Source organism: Vidua chalybeata, chromosome Z (genome assembly GCF_026979565.1).
Source record: "Vidua chalybeata isolate OUT-0048 chromosome Z, bVidCha1 merged haplotype, whole genome shotgun sequence".
NCBI lineage: Eukaryota > Metazoa > Chordata > Aves > Passeriformes > Viduidae > Vidua > Vidua chalybeata.
Genome location: NC_071570.1, coordinates 24,580,247 through 24,595,071, shown reverse-complemented (window position 1 = coordinate 24,595,071; position 14,825 = coordinate 24,580,247). Strand labels below are relative to the sequence as shown.

General features: G+C 41.2%; 1 protein-coding gene across 3 annotated transcripts in view; it reads right to left on the bottom strand.

Annotated features, from left to right (window-relative positions):
- Positions 1–13,888, bottom strand: part of LOC128802433 (zinc-regulated GTPase metalloprotein activator 1A-like) — a 29,735-nt gene extending 15,847 nt beyond the window's left edge. The window contains exons 1-7 of one of the 3 annotated variants that reach the window (XM_053968785.1): positions 13,602–13,888; positions 12,462–12,548; positions 11,519–11,615; positions 10,208–10,299; positions 9,078–9,137; positions 8,005–8,042; positions 331–377 (exon numbers count right to left, since the gene is read on the bottom strand). In XM_053968785.1, the coding sequence (XP_053824760.1) occupies positions 331–377; positions 8,005–8,042; positions 9,078–9,137; positions 10,208–10,299; positions 11,519–11,615; positions 12,462–12,548; positions 13,602–13,713 (533 nt within the window). In that variant the 5' untranslated portion in view covers positions 13,714–13,888. The remainder of the gene's footprint in view (positions 1–330; positions 378–8,004; positions 8,043–9,077; positions 9,138–10,207; positions 10,300–11,518; positions 11,616–12,461; positions 12,549–13,601) is intronic. The other 2 variants (XM_053968783.1, XM_053968782.1) reach the window with 2 other exon arrangements.
- Positions 13,889–14,825: the final 937 nt, after the last annotated feature.

Here is a 14,825-nt window from a genome sequence, read left to right as displayed (position 1 = left end):
TTGCTTGTTTGGATTTTTTATGTCATCTAATCCAAAGTGGTTAGTGATTTAACAACTTTACAAATCCCTATTTGCCTTGCATGTGGTCCTTGTAATACAATACTTGAAGTCCCTTTATTTTATGAAGACTTCAACTGTTACAATAACCCTTAATTATAGTGGCAGAAAGATCAAATGAAGCATTTATAAACATTTTACTTCATTACACCAATCTACCTCAGTTTAAGCAAAGCAGGAGAAAAAAAAACCCTATAAAAAACCCATTTCCAATGAACTTTTATACAGTGCAATTCCCAACTTGATATATAAAATTAATTTCTACATCCATACCGAGATGCTTCATTAATAAGGCCTTCTGGTTTCTCCTCTGTCAAGTGCTAAACAAAAATTAAAAGAATTGGATTAATCATATTCAAATTAAATTTAAATTCATTTGCAATTGAAGAAAGCCAAATCCAATTCAGTTGAGGTCTGTTTTTCGACAAAGTATTGAGGAAGATGGCATCTAGAATCTTTCTGTTAAATGATAATGAAGAAGTACATTTATACATTCACCATCACAGAGATTTGTAATTAGCTTAAAGCAAACTCTTCTAAACTGTCTAACTCTTCCAACTCTTTAGTATTATTATTAGAATGCTAAAGAGTTGGAAAACTTTCTAATATTTATTTTAATTACTTTTCAGCTTTAAAATGAAGTTAAAAATTTACCATGACATACAGTAACAATGAAAAAATGTACCTGGAAGAAAATGAAGGCTCAGTTATTTTACAAATGAGTGTGAACTCAACTAACTAACAAAACACAGGCTAGGCTTGCAACACAGCATTTCATATATGTAACTTCACACTCTTTTTCTCTGGAAGACTGTACAAGGCAAACTGTACTTTGATAGTAAAACTGGTAACTTTTTTCAGGTGCGTATGAACAAACCACTGCTCTTTGGCAAGTCTGTCCAAAATCAGAAGCTACAGGAGTTTCAGTATCATCTCCACTTGTCTGCCCAAGCTACTGTCTTCACAGAAGAATTAGTGAAAGGGAAGAAAATACCTGCACCCCAAGCAGCAGCATAACATTTAGCAAGAAAAAGGCTTACTTAACTTAGGCACAGCAACAGACTACACTGAAGCAGCAAAGTTCTAGCTACAAGTTATTTTCTGCCCATTCTGCCATGGAGGTAGCAATCTCTAGGAGAGAAATGTCACAGACATCTGAGGGAAGTAAAACTTCTAACTGATGCTGTAATATTAGTAAGAACTTGGCACTCATGCTTACATCGCCAGGAAAGTTAGAGTCCTGTGCACTCCTTCATCAGCTCTAAATGTACCAGGAATATTACTTTAAAATCTCAGTTTCAAGTTACAGAAATACCTAATTAAAAGTGGAATCAATTGTCATGGGAAATATATAGCTTTTTTAAAACCTAGAAAACTTTTTTCTTTATTGGAATTATCAGGCATCTAACAGCATTTTACTTGTAGAAAAGCAAAAATAGGTTATTGCATACTGTGAGTCTATCATGTAAAAAGAAACAGAACTATTTCCTGATTGTGCACAACCTAAGCAGAGAACAACAACAAGATGACTCTCAGGAACCTCTCCTCTAACCTTTTCTTTGTAATCCTCTGTGTTTTGATTCTATTCACTTAATGTTTAGGTTTGTTGCCCTGAAAAGAACAAATGTCACTAGTCCAGATATCAGGTCCTGGAAGTTGAGGACTGCAACTTCAAGCTGTCTAACCGTTTGCCATCGATTAAAGAAATTAGTATTTCAGATTGCTATGTGACAAACCTGTTAGATTGATAACCCATGGCATCAATTAGCACAGAGATGGTGGTATGGTTGGCCACAGGGGATGTTTGTCAGCTTTTCTTGCAATGGGTTGGTTCTTTGAAGCATAGCATACTTAAATTGCTGCCCATTATCTCAATGTCATTACCTGTATGGCTTTTAAAGTTCTTAGAATAATAAGCAGCTGTTGAGGTCAGGCTTTGCACTCAGAGGAACTAAACAAGTTAGCAAATCCTTCTATACCAAAGTTTACTTAGTACACAACTGAGAAAGTCTGAAGTTCCTGCTATTCTGAGTAGATGTCAGTGTTATACAGGTTTACTGATTAGATAATATATGTTTTCATTGAGGTGCCAAAGGTAATAGTAGATAGAAAATTTGAATGTTTCAAAACATTTTTGTGTTGTTTCTGTTATATTACTTGAAAGTCTAGCATTTGAAAAACTAATTTTCAGTAATAATTTACCGCTGCTGTGTGCAACACAATTATATTTCATCTAAGACAGTAATTCAGCACTGCATGGAAAAAGATAAACGGAACAACATTTTTGCAAGCAATAAAACACATCTGAATTAGTATGAGGGAACCCAGCTGAAAAGGGGCTGACCTAAAACATATGATTTCTTGTGATAGTTGAGCTGATTTAGAAAGATAGTGACTACTTAAGGGCAAATCACCCCCTTCCTCTCACTCTTCTACCAACTCCTCCACAAAAGTTCTTGCAGAACACAATGAAGTTAACTTGCCAAACTGCTATGAGGTTAGATTTGCTCTCTTCCAGTCCAACACAAATCGATGAGAGGACAGGACTGCTGATTTACCCTTTTGGTAAGTCACCTATTAGATAAGCACAAATGAAAGGAGAAACCAAAGTAATCCAAACAAAAAAAAATCTTACAAAGGAAGAATTACTCTCTTATTTTTAAACCATTATTCTTCAGTTCTCTGAGCCACTTGCAGCCATTTTAAATGCAGAAATATTAAAAACACTTCCACAGCATGGAATTTTAAATGATTGTTATAGATGGGTAACGCAGTGGCTGGCTCCTGCAATTAAAGGATGAATATTATGTGTATATTAAGAGAAGTTCTATTAATGTATAGTTACATTATTGTGATTTCTTGTTTGGATGTCCTCTGTTCTCCCCACAGTCCCCCTTTCCCCCCTGTATGGTTGCAAAGAGATGGCTTTGGTAGTTGGGACATGTGGAAGGAGGGCGTTTTAATAAACCTTTGAAAAATGAGCATTGTTTCTCACAAATGAGGGCTTGGTCCGGGATATAAAACCTCATCTCTGTGGCCCTAGGGGATTTTGGACGAGAGGCATGCCTCTGCCGGGTTTAACAGAGTTGCCGAGTTTGACCTCTCCTGGGACCATTGGTGATTGCAGGTTGACACCCTGGAGACAACAGAAGACTGAATAACAAAAAGGAAGAGGGTGAAGATAAAGCCCCCTGAAAAAAAATGCAGAAAAAAGTGCATATTGTGTATGTGTGAGATGGAGTCTGGGAGTGTGCTTGGAGTGTGTGAGACTTAGGAGAGAACCACAAGCAGGAGGGGGAACTCAAGAGCACCTGGGGAGACCAAGGTAAGAGTTACCAGATTTAGTGGGTATTAGATCAGTAGGAACTGTCAGTCAGCGGCAGCCACAAATGTACTGGAAGGTTCCAGGCACATACAGCCACTGGTGGTGGGAGTCACCAACTGCGGGAACTGCCAATCGGATCCATGTGATGATCCCGCAGGTGGGGCCACACAGGTAGACTGGAAGGGAAGGTCCCAGGTGCGCGGGGCCACCAGCAGCAGGAACAGCTGAACAGTGTGGACCACCTGACAGAGTGTGGGACCACAGGGGTACCACATGGGACAGCAGCACGCGGTGCAATAAGCTTCCAGTGTGCACTCGGCGTGATAGACTTCCAGTGCTGCCAACCCAGATGAGGGGGGGCGGTGGCAAGTTGGAGCATGCTAGGTGTGATTGCGTACAGCACTGCCAACTTTCTGCACTTGCTGACCCAGTGGAGTCTGCTGAACAAAGTTTGCATGCAGCACTGCTGACAATCAGGAGCTAGGTCAGTGATCTGGGGGCCACGCAGCTGTGGGAGCACATGTGAGTGGCTCCCAGTGGTTGCCCCACACTGGTGCTCTGGAGGGCACTGGGCTGTGGCAGCTTCCCTGTGATCTGCCAGCATAAGGCTGCATGACTCCAGGAGCCCAGAAGGGTAGCTTTCAGCAGTTGCCCTGCACTGCCCTGGAAGGCACCAGAGCACTGGACCATGCCAGCTTCCCTACGGTATCTGCCAGCATAAAGGCATGGCACTGCAGGAGGCCACCTGGGTGGCTTTTGGCAGTTGCCCTGCGCTATGCCAGAAGGCACCAGAGTGTGAGACTGCGGCAGTGACAACTTGGTTATATGGGACTACAAGCGGGTAGTTTGTTTGCTTTTGCTTCCCAGGAAGAAGGTTAAGGGTTTATTTCCTTTCCTTTCCTTTCCTTTCCTTTCCTTTCCTTTCTTTTCCTTCTTCTCACTGTTTGGAAAGCAGGCTAGAACCTGTAGTTGGCTGATTGGGAAAGTGGGCCTTGTTGGGAGGCCCTGTGGCTGGCCAATTGGGAAGGCGGGCCTTGCGGTAGGATTTTTGGTTGACTGATTGGGAAAGTGGGCCTTGTTAGGAGGGCCTGTGATTGGCTGTCAGGATAGGACTAGGAGCAAGTAGGGAATCCCTAAAGGAAGTAGGAAGTGAAGAGATATCAACAGGTATACCCTCAAATAGTCCCCTGGGAAGAAAACTAGCCCAGTCGAAATATGACCCCAACACCAAAGATAAGGACTAGGCTAAGATGACAGAGTACTCTATGACAGAGTGGACTATAGGAGAAATTAGGCCCGATCATGTACTTTGGCTGAGATATGGGTCGGAAAAAAGAGTGGATATATCGGGCTTTAAACATCTATGTAAGGGCTAAGAAACCATTTAATCAGGGAGTGACTACACTGCTTGTTGGGAAGAAGAAATCTCGCCTTCAAGGGTGGGCGTGTTTAAAGTAACAAAGAGTAAAGAATGGGACCCATTACACTATTTGCCCCCTACATTTCCACTGGCACCAACTGCACCTCCCTTGTCCTTTCATGGGCCTACTCTAAATACTAAAGACAGAATGGCACAGCAAGAAGAAGACAGTTAAAGGAATGAGAACCAGGGAGTGACATTATCTCCTCTGAGGGAAGTACCACTGAGTGGGCATAGGGGGCAATTAGATTTCTAACTGTACCACTCAATTCCTCTAATGTACGTTCAAGAAAGAGTTAAAAAGATTACTAGAAGACCCCATTAGATTAGCGGAACAGTTAGATCAATTTTTAAGGCCAGCATTTATATGTGGGATGAAATGCAATCAATAATGATTATTAAGCAACCATGTTATTTACACCAGAGGAAAGAGAGATGATCTGGATGGCTGGGATGCAGATATAGGAAAGGGAGCACATGCAAGGACCCCCTGGGGATCTGAAGATGCCCACTATATGCCCTATTTGAGACCACAACAACCTTGGGGGAAGGCAAAACATGGAGGAAAGATTATAGAACTTTAATTGTAAGGGATATTAAGGGATATAAGAGGCAGCCCCGCAAAGCCAGAATGCTTGTAAGGCATTTGATGAAGAACAAGTGAGGAAAGAAACCTCAACAGTATGGCTAGAAAGACTGAGGAAAAATATGAGGTAGTATTCAGTTATCAACCCTGATACAGCAGCCAGATAGACCTTGCTAAAGATATATTTCATCACCTATGCATGGCCAAATATATGGAGAGAATTAGGGAAGTTGGACAGTTGGCAAGAAAGGGGATTGGAGGATCTCTTAAGAGAGGCACAGAAAGCATACGTCAGGAGGGATGAAGAGAAAGTAAAGGAAAAGGCCAGAGTAATGTTAACTGCCATTACAGAAGAACAGATTTGTTTTTATTGTAAGAAAAATGGACATATCAAGAGAAATTGCTGCCAAAGGGAAAGGGACCTGAAGGTTTACGAGAATGAGTGAAGAGGGGAGACGGAAGACTAGAGGTGTCAAGGGCTCTACCTATTGGGAACAGAGTATCAGGAGCCCTTGGTAATCTTAATAAGTCCCCAAACTGAAGAATTTGAATTTTTGATAGACAAGAGAGAGCTGAAAACACTTGTGTTTGTAAAATTCAAAAGGGATGCAAGAAGAGTCAAAATACCATGCAAGTAGTGGGCGCAAAGGGGGAAAGGTTTGAAAGCATTACCCCTCAGTGGGGAGGTCCCTTTTCAGGTACTAACCACTGAATCAGCTGTGCAAACCACAGAGCAGCAATGGACTCATGTCAACAGAATTAAAGGCATGATGGAAGAACCCAAAGAATGGACTATAACATCCAGACCAAGTAAGACAAGATTGACTCTTAAGCAGAGACTGAGAGATAACCAGAGAAGCACTAGGATGTCCAAAAAGTAGAGTCACACTTCCACCAGCCAGCTTGAGGACTGTTTTAAGTAACACTTTGGGTGGGGAATTTGAATTGTATCAGTTATTGATGTAATTGTCCTGTTTTAATGGGTGGGGATTGCAAGTGTCTGTTGAGGGGAAGTACACAGGGAACAGTGAGAGGTGCTGGGGTAGTTCACTTGGGCATTGACAAGTAAGACAGGGACTAGAGGGCAAGACCAGGCTGGCCCCTGTGCTCGCCACCAAGAAGATTATATAGCCCTGCTGCGGGCAGCAACCCCGTAAGCATAGTAAGGTGGGGGCAGAAGCTACACCAGACCCCTATCATTCCTCAGTTGTCTTTTCCCTACAGAATCCAATACAGGTACAATTGACAAATAGAGTACAACAGGGACTAGAGGGCCAACTCAAGCTGGCCTCTATACTCGCCCCCCAAGATACACCTGCTACACCTGGGTAGCAACCCCATGGGCAGGGTAGATGAGGGTAAAAAGCTATACCAGACCTCCGTGATTCCCTTTTGTCTGCCCCAACCAATTCATGTCACCAACTCCACCAATCATTCTGCTTAAGCAAAACCTGAGGTTTTATTTTTTCCCCTTATCCCACTGTCCTCACTCACATCAACAGATACTATTATGACTCAACCAAAATAAAATCTGACTCAAGAGAAATAAGAGTAGATAATCAAAATTAAAAATGGGAATTAATTGCTCGAGCCAAATGACTTACAGAAAAGAAATAGGGGGGTTTGGTATAGATGATTAATGCAATGGTTGGCTCTCGCAATTAAGAGATTAATATTTTATGTATGTTAAGAGAAGTTTCATTAATGTATAGTTACGTTATTGTGATTTGTTGTTTGGATGCCCTCTCTTCTCGCTAGAGTCCCCCTTTCCCCCTTGTATGGTCTTTCTTCTTATTCAGTCCTTTTGTTCTATTTTGTTACGGTTTAATAAAATGTTGAAATTTTAAAAGTGAGCGGCATTTCTCACAATGATGAAAGCATTTTTTCATATGGTCACTTTTTTTGAATCCTGCAAAATCAATACCCAATCAAAGCAGTAACCTCCTAAGTTATTAAGTTGCAAATAGTTATATTTACACCCACCTATTACCAAAAAAAAGGGAAAAAAAAGCTGAACTATTTGAATTAATCACAATTTTTGCTGACCCAAGCTTACTGTTCTATATGCCTGTTCTTACATTATATTTTATATACAGATTACTCTAATACCTGCTCTTTTTGTCTGCTTCCATATAATATTTTAATGTGAAGCAGTACCAGGACACTCTGTGCTCTCATTTATCCCTGCCACAGCTACCATTACATTAGTACCCTTCCCAGACCGAGCCCTAACTCAGTTGTTACCACACTGTATAAGACATCTGTTCTTAGTACTCCCCTTTCAAGTAACACAGAGCACTGACCAATTTCTCCATTGTTTTTACAGCAATTGGATTAAAAGCAACATTCCTGAGTGAAGAGATAGATCTAGAAGAAACCAAGAACTTAGCAACCTGGCAACTCTTGTCACTCCTGTTGCTGTGTCTGTATGAATCTGAATTCCTGCAAAAATCAGTAATTCCTTGCGCCCATTCAAAAGATAGTAATAATGAAATACATCCTCATTCAACCTAAGAATTACAGCTATTGTTAAAATTAATTAATCCACATGAACATTACTGCAATAGCTGTTCTAATGCTGCAGTTTTAAACCATGTAACAAATCTAGTAACTTACCTGTAATCCGTGCTTTGCATCAACAACAGACACAATACCTAAAATATTAAAATGGAATAGAAATGTGCTGAAAGCAGCTGACAGTTTAATAACTTGCAAACCTCCTGTACAAAGGAAACAATATCAGCACATTTACAACTAGTTATAATAAACTGGAAGCACTGAAAGTATGTGAACATTAAACTTGTTATCTAAGTATTTTTTTATTCATTGTCACATCTGCAGTAGTAAAATGTCTACAGAACCACGTGAGATAAATTCTCACAAAGTAGATGACTCATCTTCCACAAGAGGAAATTGTCTGAGGTATGCTTTTACAGAATATTGAAACAAATTAAGGGACTGACTGATGTATGCAGCCATTCTGATGGTAAATGACCAGGAATTTGCAAGTCTCTGCCAGAAACTTAGGAAGCTGCTTCATGTTGAACTCAATGTTTCCTTCCTTGGTTAGATGGGTATTTCACAGACTGACCAAAATGTTAGTAGGGCATTTTTTTAAGCCAAAATTAAACTTTTTTTCCTACATTAAAAAATTGCTCTTTAACTACATATAGTGATGACTTATCTTTCAGTAATCTCATGTTTTTATTAGAACACAGCAAATATTAAAGCCAATGAGTACAATAGGCAAAGAAAGCAAAAAACAAAAGGTAGAAACATCCAGGTGTTGAGAAGTTATAAATTCAGAAAAATAGGAAACCCTTTAGGAAACACTGCATTTCAGGAGAAGTGGGGAAGGAAGAAAGAGAAAAAAAGTATGCTGTAATATTACTCCTAAATGAGGTTTTATAACATATAGCTAATGGGATTTTCTGCATACATCACTATCAAGAGCTGTCCATATCTGATCCCTTAAAAAATCATTACACAACTTTTTCTGGATTTAGCAAGATTGAGCACCTCACCAAGTAAATAAACAGGGATATCTCTGTGATCAAATCTGGCAACGTAAAAACCAAATTCATAAATTTCAAACATTTTCTGAAACCTTGCCTTAAAACACCAATAATACATTACTCCAAATCCAGATATGAAATGCCAACACAGGAAAATAAGCTTGCACTTCTTACCATCAAGATAGATGTCACTTCCCAGCTCAGAATCAACCCAAAACATGGAGGCCACAGCTCCTAAGAAGTGTAGTATACATACAGTTGCAAAATTGAGATTTTTCCAGTAAACTACCAACATTGAGGTATTTCATAGAAAAACTGTATTTGCAGTGCTAACAATAAGATCAGTGACTAAAGTAATTCTGGCACCTGAAACTGTTTACCTGAAGTGATACGATGCAGTCCTTCAAACACCACTCTGTATCAGACTCAAATACCTGTCAGCCGTTCTAGTGCTTACTCAGGCAAGATATAGCAGGGATCACAACATGAAATCGTTTTCTGGTATCTATTGATTTTTTTTCCAAAAAGCTTAATAGTTTTCCAATTTGACTCAGACAGAATTTGTGTGTAACAGAGGCCAAATCAATGTCTGTCTTTTTAAGAAAATTACTTTATAATGACAACTATTTAGCTTTGAGCTGGAAAGCACCAGTCTCCTAAAGGGCAAACAATTTTCTGATAAGAATTTCCTTCCATCTCCATCTACAACAGATTTTTAATGTGGATGATTTAGAGAAAACTGTTTTGGATGGCTATTCCTAACATGCGCTCAAGTTAAAACACTTTTTTAATAATAAATACTACTAAAGAGCACAGAAGGATTTTACAAAAGCCATCCAAAACAGTTTTTTTTATTATTGCTCTTTAAGAAGAATGTACTGGTCTGTTTCACAATATATTTTACGACCTCACAAAATATAAGGCCTATCACAACCAGTGTAACAATACAACAGATGCAAACTATTTAGACTTTAAAAGGAGTAATGTAGAACATCAAAAGTGTACTGAAAACTACTACTTTCAGAGTATGTTTCTCTTTGCTAAGCCCAGTTTTTTCTCTAAATGGAAATACACTGTAGCTGTATTTCTACCAAGCTTTAGAATCAATTTAGAGCAAGTTCAGCAAACAGAACCCAAACAAACACAACCTCATATCTGCACCTTGAATCAATTCATTAGAGTCTCTACCAAAGCATAGGCACCTGACAACTCACCACTGTCGAAGTGAACTAACTGGTGAGCAAATAAGCACTTCATAAAAACAGAATAATTATCATGGTTATGAAAATTGTAATATGAACTACCTGGATCTGCCAAACCAGTTGTTTCTAACAATATATAGTCAAATTTTCCTCTCCTTTGCATCAGGTTCTCAATTGCTTTCACACCATTGTCCCTGTAAGAAGAAACAATTAAATCTGAGAACAGAAAAAACAAGCTAAAGCATGTATTTAAATGTATCTTCTGATGCAGAACACAGTGTCAGTATCATCAAAGAAAAAGGTTTTGAGTCAGGACATTTGCAGACTTACAGTCCTCAATGAAAATTTAGTTATCTGCTGGTATATTATTAGGCAAATTTTAGTTTTCTGTTTCATTTTAGTCTGAAAATAGCATTTGCCTAATCCCACCAGGCGACTTAAAGATTTGTTTTCAAACACTGAACAACCTGTAAAGGACAGTAAGGCTGTGTAGATATGTAACTATTTGGTTTGGCAGCTGATAGATACAGAAATAAGGGGTGAGGCAGAAATGAAGCATGCTGCCCTGCCTTTCTACCTCATCTACACCAAGATTAACATGCCATTTACCTAAATTAGAGCTGATGAAGTCAGCCTGAAGCAGAAATGTATAGCATTTACATAAGAAACCAATGTACATAAAACATAGCAGCATGTAAAAACAATAAAAAAACCAGTGTATATAAAACTTTTATGCTTCTCTTAAGACAGCATCCCTTCCACCCCAGAAAAACAGAATCCACTAAGATCCTCCATTTTCCACTTACTACCTATTACTATTTAAGACAAAAGATCAGTTCTCCCAAATTTTCAGGACAAACAGGCCATGACCCTTATTTACAAACTTAGCACAAACAATTCAGCACTGAAAAAAACAGGGTAAAAAAAAACATGTCAAAGGAACAAATACTCTCTTGCTTTTTACCATGACCATCAGCTTACAGATTTGGATACCGTGTCTCATTAGGTCACAAAAGGTTTTCCATTCATCCTTTTTGATGAATACAATATTGAAGTAGGAACCAATGTACAAAGAAAGAAGCAGACTAAGTGTTTTGTGAGGAAATTCGGAAACCTGAGTCCTAGTTCCAGCCTACCTGAATATTCAGCTCTCTATATGGAAGTATATTATACTAACAGTAGAGGGACAGATCCCTACTCAACAATAGCCCCATGGTGTATAAGTTAGTATTTAGATTACTTTTCTGAAAGACACCAATTCCAAATCCAGTAAGGCAGCAATAGGAAATAAATTTCTACCTCCCAAATTCCAATTGTTTTATCCAACAAAGGAATGAAATTCTGGATGTCTTCTCCCTTCTTCAATTCCCCACAATATCCACTGTAAAAACTTGGACAATAGCCCTTACTCACTTTACTGAACAGCACAAGCAGCCATTTCTGAGCTCTAGCCATTCTTCATAGAGCTCTCCCCCTTGACTGATTGCCAGAGATTTCTCCAAGGCACTTCCTGAAAACACAAGTAGTGCTATATTTTTAATCTACAATCTTGCATGACAATGCCTGTAAGAGAGAGATATGTGGATTACATTCTTTTCTCCTGAGACCACGTTTCTGACATGTTCTTAAGAAATTCGTATTTTCTGAGAAATTTAAAAGCTAAGACAAAGCTCATTCCACAAAGATCAAACCCCATTGGATGATGGCACATCCTAAGTGCCACAAACTTTGCTAAAAGAAAGGGATGCCAGCCTACGCCTGCCTATCAAATAAAGGCTCTGTCTGCACATTTTATTTTAGGCTCTGTGACCAGAAAAGCTACGTGTATCTTTATTGATGAAAACAAACCAACAAAAATCCCCCACCAACGCAGGATAAATTGTAAACAATGTAAGCTTCTTACTATGGTACAGATATGAAATTACAGCTAGAGCAATTAAAAATCCTGAAAGCAAAGAGTTCAAAGAACCATAGCCATCAAGCATACATCTCCCCATTTTCTTGATGATTTGCAAATAGCTAGGGGAAAGCAAACAAAAGAAAATATTACCTACCAACATATTATTTTTATTTCCATTTGCTTGAAACTGAGTGGGACAAATGGAGGTATAGCACTTTCCAACAGGGTGATGTATTTACTCACTTTACTCTGAGGGCCTACATTTATGTGCAAAATAGATTAATGCATGTCACTATTTTATGAAAACCGGCAAAAAGACTCTCTGCCCTTCTGAAGACTATGAGGTATGTTAATAATTTCAGTAATGGATTTAAAATTGCAACAGTCTTGGTTTCCAGCAGTTTTATATACTTGTCATTTTGTGGCAAAAAGAAAGATTTCTGCATGTTTACATACCTTCTCCGAATTCATTCAGAATAACTGCTATTCTTTTATTGTGCTGTTCTGTCAGTATGTAATTTAGAAGAGTTGTTTTTCCAGCCCCTAGAACACAGACCATATTTCTATTAAAATGTAAAAAAAAAAAACCCATAAAGTTTAAAATAAAAACTAAATACTATTATGCATGCACATGTACACTTCAAGCAATTCTAAACAGAAGTTTTCATTTTAATACCCTACATTCTATTCTAATGATGTAGAAATTAATTTGTAGATATATTTCAACCCATAGAACTACAGAACATTAAATCTCAGTCTTAAATGACTCACAGATTTTTCCATTCATTAAATGTCAGTACTTGGTAAACTTATAAGTTCCCTACTAGCTGGGCGGTTTTTTCCTACAAAACTAACTTCTATGCTTCTCTTTACAAAAGGCAAACTTAATCTTCTCCCTCTTACTGCCTTTTCTGACCAGTTCTGCCGTCAGTAACCATGGATGTGCTACTAACTGCCTTTCAACGGGGCGTTGTTAAAAAACATGTTCACAACCCCTGCGACACCACCTTAGGAGCAGTTTCATCCCATGCACAAGATCACAGAATTGTCAAGGCTGGGAGGGATCTCTGGAGATCATCTAATCTAAAGCAGGTGACCACTACAACTAGGGAACCTTTCTTACTTGTCCTTAAGAGGTTTTTCTCTGCAACAGTGTGATGCAGAACAAAGTTACAACTTTTAGAACAGTGATGGAGATCCTAAATTTAACCAGATTCTTACAGGCCATAACTGTGTGTAGCACACAGTAACTCTGCTGGTCGAGGAGTACGGGAAAAACGTCCAACTTCACCTTTTTCAGACCGCAACGCAGTGTGCATTTAACTGAGCCAAACACGTTGCGCTATTCTGACGCAAAGTGACCAAGAGCCGTTTCTCAATCGCGACCTGAACGAAGCGGCCTCTTGAAAGCAGGGTGGTGAAAGCAGCAACGGGTGCCTACACCGCTGCTCAGAGTGGCCCTGCAAATCCACTGGAGCGGCCGGAGGGCCCCGCGCTGCACACCCGGCCCGTGGGGCGGAGGCCCCCGCCCGGCCGCCCGCCCGGGCCTTGCCTGTCTGCACGCAGTCCCTGCCGCGCGCCGCTCCCGCTGCTCACCTAAGTACCCCGTGATGATCGTCACGGGGATCTTCCCGCCGGGGCCGCCATCGGTCTGCTCCGTGCCGTCGGCGCCTATCGGGACCAGGTCAGGGCAGTCCTCGTCCTCCATAAGCGCTGACGGCCCCGGCCCAGCCCAGCCCAGCCACCCCCACCACCGGCGCCCCCCTGGCGTCACACTCCTGACGTCGTTCGGGTGGCGTCATCGGAGTGACGTCGCCAGGTGGTGTCACGCACCGCCGCGCCTCGGCCCCAAGGGCACCTCCCCCGCGCGGGGTTCTGCGCAGGCGCAGCTCGGGGAGCGGGGCGGGGCGGGGCGGGGCGCTCTCAGTAAAGGGAATTTTGGTTCGCGGCGTGTCGTCGCGGGCTGGAGCGGACCTCCGTGCCTGTGTGCGGCAGCCTCCTTGCTCCAGCAGGGACATCGCAGAGCACATGGCAGAGGAGTGTGTCAGACGGTTCTTGAAAAGCTCCAGTGGGGGAGACTCTGCACCCTCTCGGGGCAATCTGTTCCGGTGCTCAGTCACCTGCACAGTAAAAGTTCTTCCTCAGGTTCAGGTGGAACTTGATCCGTTTCTGCCTGTTGCTTCTTGTCCTATTGCCCGGCACTGCTGAGAGGCGTGCTGTCCTGGCTCCACCCTCTTGACGCCGTCTTTCATGCGCTGGTAGACACCGATGAAGTCCCCTCTTCTCAAGGCGTTGTTTCTTCCTGAGTCTGAACAGGCCCAGCTCCCTCAGCCTTTCCTTGTAAGAGAAACGCTGTCCTTTAATCACCTCTCTTGCTCTCTGTTGGACCCACTCCAGGAGCTCCATGTTTCTCTTGTCCTGAGGAGCCAGAACTGGACACAGCACTCCAGGTGTGGCTTCAGCAGGGCTGAGTACAAGGGCAGAATCACCCTCCATGACCAGCTGGCAGTGCTCTTCCTAATGCCCCCCAGGCTACCATTGGCCTTCTCGGCCACAAGGACACGCTGCTGACTCAATGACAGCTTGTTGTCCACCAGACCCCCAGGTCCTTCTCTGCAGAGCTACTCCCCAGCAGGTCAGCCACAAGCCTGGTTCAGACACACAGGAGCACTGAAGGAGCCCCAGTGTGAATAACAAACACAGTGCAGGATGCATGTGCTGTCATCTATCTATAATCAAATAATCAGCAAGATGAATGTTGGCTTTCTCTGCTCTCCATTAGGGACTGTGAGGGGGCACACACCATGTGTAAGAAACAAC